At 21.4% G+C, this 8,290-nt stretch overlaps 4 protein-coding genes across 4 annotated transcripts, besides 23 other annotated features; 3 read left to right on the top strand and 1 right to left on the bottom strand.

Annotated features, from left to right (window-relative positions):
* Positions 1 to 12: 12 nt before the first annotated feature.
* Positions 13 to 40: a sequence feature (AT_rich).
* A 91-nt stretch (positions 41 to 131) lies between these two features.
* Positions 132 to 195: a sequence feature (AT_rich).
* A 366-nt stretch (positions 196 to 561) lies between these two features.
* Positions 562 to 592: a sequence feature (AT_rich).
* An 834-nt stretch (positions 593 to 1,426) lies between these two features.
* Positions 1,427 to 1,764, bottom strand: EDI_036020 (uncharacterized protein; the record flags this gene model as incomplete). Its single annotated transcript, XM_001734831.1, has 2 exons — positions 1,427 to 1,711; positions 1,744 to 1,764. The coding sequence occupies 2 exons, from the start codon at positions 1,762 to 1,764 to the stop codon at positions 1,427 to 1,429; spliced, it is 306 nt and encodes a 101-aa protein (XP_001734883.1).
* Positions 1,476 to 1,565: a microsatellite.
* A 51-nt stretch (positions 1,765 to 1,815) lies between the features above and the next one.
* Positions 1,816 to 1,869: a sequence feature (AT_rich).
* Positions 1,870 to 2,231: 362 nt separating this feature from the next.
* Positions 2,232 to 2,336: a sequence feature (AT_rich).
* Positions 2,337 to 2,418: 82 nt separating this feature from the next.
* Positions 2,419 to 2,486: a microsatellite.
* An 89-nt stretch (positions 2,487 to 2,575) lies between these two features.
* Positions 2,576 to 2,769: a microsatellite.
* Positions 2,662 to 2,855: a microsatellite.
* Positions 2,829 to 2,982: a microsatellite.
* A 53-nt stretch (positions 2,983 to 3,035) lies between these two features.
* Positions 3,036 to 3,156: a sequence feature (AT_rich).
* Positions 3,157 to 3,252: 96 nt separating this feature from the next.
* Positions 3,253 to 3,316: a sequence feature (AT_rich).
* A 293-nt stretch (positions 3,317 to 3,609) lies between these two features.
* Positions 3,610 to 3,634: a sequence feature (AT_rich).
* Positions 3,635 to 3,646: 12 nt separating this feature from the next.
* Positions 3,647 to 3,689: a sequence feature (AT_rich).
* A 119-nt stretch (positions 3,690 to 3,808) lies between these two features.
* Positions 3,809 to 3,851: a sequence feature (AT_rich).
* Positions 3,852 to 3,906: 55 nt separating this feature from the next.
* Positions 3,907 to 4,012: a sequence feature (AT_rich).
* A 114-nt stretch (positions 4,013 to 4,126) lies between these two features.
* EDI_036010 (aig1, putative) lies at positions 4,127 to 5,326 on the top strand (the record flags this gene model as incomplete). Its single annotated transcript, XM_001734830.1, has 1 exon — positions 4,127 to 5,326. The coding sequence occupies one exon, from the start codon at positions 4,127 to 4,129 to the stop codon at positions 5,324 to 5,326; it is 1,200 nt and encodes a 399-aa protein (XP_001734882.1).
* Positions 5,093 to 5,269: a microsatellite.
* A 269-nt stretch (positions 5,327 to 5,595) lies between the features above and the next one.
* Positions 5,596 to 5,633: a sequence feature (AT_rich).
* Positions 5,634 to 5,768: 135 nt separating this feature from the next.
* Positions 5,769 to 6,719, top strand: EDI_036000 (uncharacterized protein; the record flags this gene model as incomplete). The annotated part of the gene is made up of 1 exon (XM_001734829.1): positions 5,769 to 6,719. The coding sequence occupies one exon, from the start codon at positions 5,769 to 5,771 to the stop codon at positions 6,717 to 6,719; it is 951 nt and encodes a 316-aa protein (XP_001734881.1).
* Positions 6,720 to 6,838: 119 nt separating this feature from the next.
* Positions 6,839 to 6,869: a microsatellite.
* Positions 6,870 to 6,962: 93 nt separating this feature from the next.
* Positions 6,963 to 7,019: a sequence feature (AT_rich).
* A 330-nt stretch (positions 7,020 to 7,349) lies between these two features.
* EDI_035990 (uncharacterized protein) lies at positions 7,350 to 8,246 on the top strand (the record flags this gene model as incomplete). The annotated part of the gene is made up of 1 exon (XM_001734828.1): positions 7,350 to 8,246. One exon carries the CDS (start codon positions 7,350 to 7,352, stop codon positions 8,244 to 8,246), a length of 897 nt encoding a protein of 298 aa, XP_001734880.1.
* Positions 7,771 to 7,863: a microsatellite.
* Positions 8,019 to 8,054: a sequence feature (AT_rich).
* Positions 8,068 to 8,150: a microsatellite.
* Positions 8,247 to 8,290: the final 44 nt, after the last annotated feature.

The following is an 8,290-nucleotide window of genomic DNA, read 5'->3' as shown; positions in this document are numbered from 1 at the left end:
AAGAAAATGATGATATTATTAATTATTGAAATATTATTTAGAATCATATGTATTTAAAGACATATTAAAATATCAAACACAACAACCATTCTCAAACAATTATTATGAGAAAATGAAATTGATTCAGAACGAAATATAAATATAAAACAATATGTATTTATGTATTCTATTCTCAAATTAAAAATATTATTATTTCAACAATAGACTGATATTTAATTTTTAATGCAGATTGATGTTTTAATAAATTAGATGTTGAATTAATTAATTTCAATTATTTCTATTTTCAAATACTAAGATGATAAGAAAATACATTTATTTCAATTAAAAAACTTTGTAGATTTCAAATTAATATCAAAAGAGATAGTTGATAATTGGTATATACAAGTTAAAACAAATAATGGAGAATATTAATTTAATATTATTCGAGAAATACATTCAATCAAAATCAACACATTCACAATTTATAGAAGATAAATCAACCATATATCTTTTTATTGAATCAAATATCATTATTAAAAGAATATTCAAATACAGAAATAACTATCACATATGAAAATGAACAAAATATAATAGTTAAATATAAAATATTAAACTTTAACAATCCAGATATTGAAAACAAAATACTCCATAAAGAAGAATCAAAGAATGAAACTACACTATCTTCAATTACAAACAGAATAAAAGAAGAATATGAATGAGATGATGAAATAATATATTGTTCAATTTCATATAATAAAGTTAACACATTTTCATTACATCATTTAATCATGAAGAAGAATATATCAAACGTATGAAGAAACTATTTCAAAATGTATTGATTTATTTGAATCTAATAATTATCCAATTCATTTTATATTCTCAAAGAATAGATAGATAATTTTTATTCACAATAAATAGAGAAGATATTATCAAGATATGATAATGTTAATTATGTTTATTCAACACAAATAACAGAAGTTACAGAAGATATAAAAACAAATATTGAAATAATTTGTATGAATACACATATAAAATAAAAGAAAGATATTTAAAATCAACAAGACATTGAAATTGGTATACAAAATGAAAGATTATTAAATATGGTGATGATGAACATAAATTCACACAGCAATCAATTATGAAATTAGAAACAAAAATAAATGAAATATCAAAAAATAAACATAAATAGTAATTTATACAGTAAGAATGTTATTTAACATATTAATTTGTTACAAATTGTTTAAAATAATGTTGAGTTGTATTATTACTTGATATGATTGAGACCATTATGATAAAATGATGAAATTGAATAAGAAATATCACAAACTCATTATTTAATTAAATGATATTGATAATGATAAGAAATTTAAAGCATATTGTTATAATCTTAAAATAATTATAGAAATATACAAACATAGTGAATAATAAAAGTATTTGTAGAGAATTTCTAAGATACAGTAATGACGAAAGAATAAATATTTATGAATATTCGAATTATAATATCAAATGACTTGAAGAAGAAACAAATAAGATAATATAAAAATATAAAACAAAATGAAAGTGAAAGAATAAAAGAATAGATAAAAGAGATGATAAATTTGATAGAGAAATTGATAAAGAACATTGATGATATAAAAGTGGAGATAATAAAGTAGAAAATGTGTAATATCATATTGTGAATAATGATATAAATTTGAATATAATAAACAATGTATTGAATATGGGTGTTTATCTACAACTATTTAATTCAATTAATATCAAAACAATAATGATAATAATTCTCATAATAACACTCTAATTTAAGAATATTTAATTTAACAACATTTCATGTTAATCAAATAAATATAAAGAATAAATAATGTATTAAAACAAAGAATTTAAATAAATAAACACTTTTCTATAATTTAAATCATTCATCATCAAATAATAAAAGATCAGTGAATAGAAACATCGACAATAAGAATACTATGAATAATGAGAAATAATTCTCATTATCATTTCAATATATTCTTCTAATAGAATATTCAACCAAGAACATTCTCATAAGAATATCACTTCTATTATTCTTCTATAATTATTAATGATATTGATTATTCAATCATTTTTATTTCACTGATAAATCATTCTTATTGTTTTATTCATTCCATTTCATATTCTATAGATGATAAATAAATGAATAATAATACAATAAACATTATAAAAGATGATGAATAAATATTTAATTCTATTTCTTTATTTTGATTATTGACTCGTTATTAAAATGTATTTATTCTATTATAGAATTAATATCAATAATAGTAATAAATCAATTATTTATTTCATATCAAATACTTAATTAAATGATATTCATTATTTATGAAATAGTTATTTGTGAATATTAACAAAATGTAAATTTAAATGAGTTGAAATTAATGTTAACAATCATTATTATTCCATTTTAAATAATATAATGAATGATGAAAATAAGAGAAAAGAAGAATTAATAAAATGAAAAGAAATAAAATAAATAATAATGAATAATTAACATTAAATCAATGTTATACTAATAATGATGTAGAAAATGAATGATTAAGAAATTATACAAATGATAGATAATTAAAAATAAGAAATAGAAACACAAGAATATTTGATACAACTAATACTAAAAGAAGAGTAGAAATAAGAATGAATAGAATGATGTATTAATTGAATAAGAATAAACAAAGAAAGTAATTCAAGATAATTCAAATAAATAGAAATAAAAGATAACATAATGAAAGAAATACATTTAATAAAAGATAAAAAGAAGAAATAATCATACAACATTAAGAGAATTAATAGATAATATAAATTATCAGTTAAATGATTTTACAACAATATAATATAAAAATGAATAAGAAGAAGAATAAAAGAAAGTTATAATTATCAATGAACAATGAATTAAATGGATAAAGAAAATATAAAGAAAAAGAATGAAATTTAACAATTTAAATTAAAATAATTTTATAATAACAATCAAAATAATTGAATATTTTAATCAACTTATCATTATATTTTTAATAATGACATCAATTCACTTTTATTGTTTATTTTATTATTTAAAATGATTTATTATTATTCTTTTTGTTGAATTATTTCTTCAAATAATTTATTTTATTTTAAATAACAATGTTAATAAGATTATTTTAATTAAATAAAGTACATCACATCTTCATTTTCTATATTTTATCGATTAAGAAACGTCAATATTTGAAATTGTAACATGTTTTTATATTATGAACAAATATCATTGTGAATATAATAAAAATTATAAATATTTAAAACAAATTTAATGAAGATTATTTGAATTTATATTAAACAATAAGATTGTCAAATTAATTCAAAAGTATTATATAGACTATAATCAGATAAAGTTATGAATTATTGTTAAAAATAAAATAAAGCATTCCAATGATTAATATCTGGTTTATTTACATCATTTTACTTTTCATCATTATAATTTAACACCTTATTAAACATCGTAATACAATATGAATTCATTCATTTCATGAAAAATAAAAATGATTATTACTTATTTCATTTTATCTGTTTTATGACAATTCATTTTATCATAACTATTATCAAATTGAAAGAGATGAACATCTGTTATTGAAATTAAAATTATTTAATTAATTATCATTTGGATCTGAAATATTTTTATGAATAAAGAAATTAATAAAAATGAAAATAAAGAGATTGTTATTTTGAAAAAGAAGGAAAAGTATTCTTGTTGTAAATAAAATGCTATTTTAATCAACAAACAAAAATAAATTTGATTTTAAATAAGAGTTATTACTAAGTTATCTTTTACATTTTTTTAAATGTTTGTAAAAAATTACATAATAATTTTTATTCGTTAACATTGTAAACATTACATATTTTTATAATTAAAGTCAAATGTCATTTACGATATATTTTTAAATAAGGAATTAAAAATAAACATAAAAATCAACAAATTATGTATTATTTTCAACTTAAATAAAACAAATTAACAACTTAAATAAAATAATTTTATCATAAAACTCTTATCTGTGATTATTTTTACTCAATTTCTAATTATAAAACAACAAACATCATTTCATATAAAACCGAAGGTTTTTAAAGAAATCAAAACATCTGATTATTAACAATGAGTATAAAAGGATTGAAACAAACTACATTACTTTTGGTTGGAGAAACAGGTACTGGTAAAAGTTCATTAGGTAATTTTATTCTTAAAGATAATGTTTTTAATGTAAGTAGTAAACCAAAATCAGAAACAAAAAACACTGTTGGATATTGTGGAGCAGATAGTAAAAGTGATATATTTGTTGTTGATACTCCTGGTCTTAATGATTCTGATGGATTTGATAATGAAGGTATTCAAAATATTATTGAATGTGTTAAAGCCAAAGGGTTACAAGGAATTGTATTAACAATGAATTATAATGGAGATAGGTTTTCTGCTAACATTCAATATGTTGTCAAAGTTATATCTGATATTTTCCAATTTAAAGATGTTTGGAAACATATATGTATTGTATGGACTAAATGTTATAATTACACACCAGAAAGCAAATTAGAAAAAGATAAAACTGCAAAAAATGAATACAAAGAAAAACTGATTGAATTTATTAAACAAACAAATAAAATAAATGAAAATATTGATATTGAAAAAACAAATAAAGATTTTATTCCAATGTATTTTGTAGATTCACAACCAGAAGCAGGTGATAACACAAGATCAGAAGAAGAAATAGAAAAATTAATCAAATGGGCAAGAGGATTAAAACCATTTGGTAAAGAAAAAATCAGTAAATTAATAAATGAATTTAAAGAAATTATTTATGAAGAAAAAGAAGAACGTGAAACAATAAAAGAAACAATACTTAAGAGAACATATAAAATAACAAAATATAGAAGAGGCAATAAAGTAAAGTATAATGGAGAGGTTGAAGAAGGTGAGTGGACTGAATTTAACAGTAGAATAGAAGAAAAAGATAAAAAATTGGGAAAATTGGCAAGAAGGACAGTTAAGGTCCTAGGTGTTATAGCATTATGTGTTAGTGTTGGTGTTGTTGGTTTGGGTTTGGGTATTGCTGGTGGTGCTGGTTTGGCTGCTATTGTTGTTGGTGGTGCTGGTGCTATTAGTGCCTTTGGTAGTGTTGCTGGTCTTGGTGGTATTGTTGCTGGTGCTATTACTACCGTTTGTGCTCATACTGGTCTTCTTGCTGCTGGTGCTATTGGTGGTGCTATTGGTGGTGCTATTGGTGGTGCTATTGATGGTGGTGTTATCGGTAAAGAACTCCTTATTGATGATGATAAAGAAAAGACAAGTGGTGCAAAATAATTAAAAGGTTAATTAAACAATATAAATGATTTGTGTTTTTGATTTGGTTAATGGAATATAAAGATAAAATAATTTCAAAACACAATAGTAATGTTTTAATCAAATATAAGAAATAGATGATATGAAAACATAAAAGGAAATTGAACAAGGATGAATTTATTGTGTACTTGTTGTTGTATAATTTAAACAATATTTACGTATTGGTTATATGAATTTTTTCTTATTCTCTCATTATTCAATTGAATGTAGTTATTTATCACTGATTATTCTAAATTTATTCAATATTAAATTAATTATAAATATAAAAGGGGGGTATGTTTTATCATTTTAAATACGATAAATATTTGTTTTACATTAAATAAACGACAAACATCATTTATAAATAATATTTCATAAATAACCTAATTGTAACATTTAAAGAAAGGATAACTAGAAAATATAAATGACTGGACAAGAAAGAAAACCAGTTAAATTACTTTTGATTGGAGAAACAGGAAATGGTAAAAGTTCATTAGGTAATTTTATTTTAAAGAAGAATGTTTTTACAGTTAGTGATAGTCCAAACCCTGAAACAACAGAGATAAATGGAGATTATGGAGAATATGATAGAAATAATGTGTTTGTTATTGACACACCCAGTCTTCAAGAATCAAGAGAATTTAATGAAAGGTTTTTGAATGATATGGTTAATTCTGTTAAAGAACAAGGAGGAATACAGGGAATTGTTATTGTTCTAAACTATAGCATTAACACAATTTCCAACAACCTGAAAATAATGATTCAGATATTAAGTAATGTTTTCCCAGTTTCAGAATTTTGGGGACATGTATGTATTGTATGGAATAAATGCTACTATTTTTTCTCACAAAACCAATTGAAAATGCAAAAGGAGAATAAAAGAAATGAATTTCTTCCAGAATTATTGAAACGTACTAAAGAAACCACCGGAACAGAAGAGAGTGTTGTTATTCCAATGTGTTATGTAGATTCTCAACCAGATGAAGAAGATGATAACATCAGGTCAGAAAATGAAATAGAAAGTTTAATAAAGTGGGGCAGTGAATTAACTCCTATTAACATCGATATAATTGAGAATAGATATGGTGAATATAAAAAAATAATCACAGAAGAAAAAGAACAAACAGAATCAATGGGAAATAATGGTAAATATATAATAACACAAGTCAAACATATGAAAAGAGAAATAAGAATTTATTATAATGGAGAAATTAGGTATGGTAATTGGAAAATTATAAAAGTTGAAAGTAATGAAATTACAACAACATCAAATATAGTATTAAAAGTAACAACAGGAATTGTAGTAGCAGCAACTGCAGTAATAGCAACAGGCACAATTATATATTTTGTTGGTAAAGCTATTTCATTATGGTGAGTTCTTGTTCAGCATTAAACAAGTAATATTAACGAAATCCTAATTAACTATTTTTTAAAACGATGTTTTGTTTTTATTAAAATAAAGATTGGATTAATTTGTTTATTTGTATATGATTCAAATAAATATAAAAATGAGAATAAAAATGAATGTGTTAACAAAAGGTGCAATTGAAATTAATGAGTACTTTATTATAACCAACGTCTCATTTTTTACATTAGTATTATAAATTAGGTATCAATCTTTAAATAATGTTTATATATTTTAATACAACTTCAAATTAAATTTGTAATAAAATAAGTTAAGTTAATGTGTTACTAAAGTTATTCATTTGTTTTTGATTAAAATTTCAAGTAATTTTAAATAAAAGGATATTATAAAGAAATTCTACAAATTTACATAATTTACACATCAATGAAACGTAAATATAAAACGATAACACCATTTGAAATGAAAATAACATGAAAGGGGTACGTTTAAATAAATAAAATATGAATGAAAACAATTAAAAATATACCAAACACCTTTAGATAATTAATAAAATAAGATAAACGTCATTCTATAAAAACAAAATTTATTGTTGATCAAACAGAGATAATATTTAAAGTTGTTTTAACTAAAAAATAAACAATGAGTATAAAAGGATTGAAACAAACTACATTACTTTTGATTGGAGAAACAGGTGTTGGTAAAAGTTCATTAGGTAATTTTATTCTTAAAGATAATGTTTTTAATGTAAGTAGTAAACCAAAATCAGAAACAAAAAATACTATTGGATATTATGGAGAGGATGATAAAAGTGATGTATTTGTTATTGATACTCCTAGTCTTAATGATTCTGATGGATTTGATAATGAAGGTATTCAAAATATTATTGAATGTGTTAAAAACACAAGATTACAAGGAATTGTATTAACAATGGATTTTAGAATAAACAGATTTTCTACTAATCTTCGAGACATCGTTAAAATTATATCTGATGTTTTCCAATTTAAAGATTTTTGGAAACATATATGTATTGTATGGACTAAATGTTATAATTACACACCAAAAAACAAATTAGAAAAAGATAAAATTTTAAAAAATGAAATCAAAGAAGAAATGATTAAATTTATTAAACAAACAAATAAAATAAATGAAAATATTGATATTGAAAAAACAAATAAAGATTTTATTCCAATGTATTTTGTAGATTCACAACCAGATGAAGATTATTATGATAATACAAGATCAGAAGAAGAAATAGAAAAATTAATCAAATGGGCAAGAGGATTAAAACCATTTGATAAAGAAGAAATCAATAAATTAATAAATGAATTTAAAGAAATTATTTATGAAGAAAAAGAAGAATGTGAAATAATAGAAGAAACAAAATATAATATAACATATAAAATAACAACATATAGAAGAGGTAATAAAGTAAAATATAATGGAGAAGTTGAAGAAGGTGAATGGCAAGAATTTAGCAGTAGAATTATAACAGAAAACAAATATAATAAAGAACCATCAGATTGTGTAGTGATGTAACTGAGGAAACAATAACACTAATTCAGTATTTAGTTAATTGAAAT

Source organism: Entamoeba dispar, genomic scaffold (genome assembly GCF_000209125.1).
Source record: "Entamoeba dispar SAW760 scf_1105229458681 genomic scaffold, whole genome shotgun sequence".
Lineage (NCBI taxonomy): Eukaryota > Evosea > Mastigamoebida > Endamoebidae > Entamoeba > Entamoeba dispar.
The sequence above is the reverse complement of the archived record's forward strand: the minus strand, read 5'-3'. Positions and strand labels throughout refer to the sequence as shown.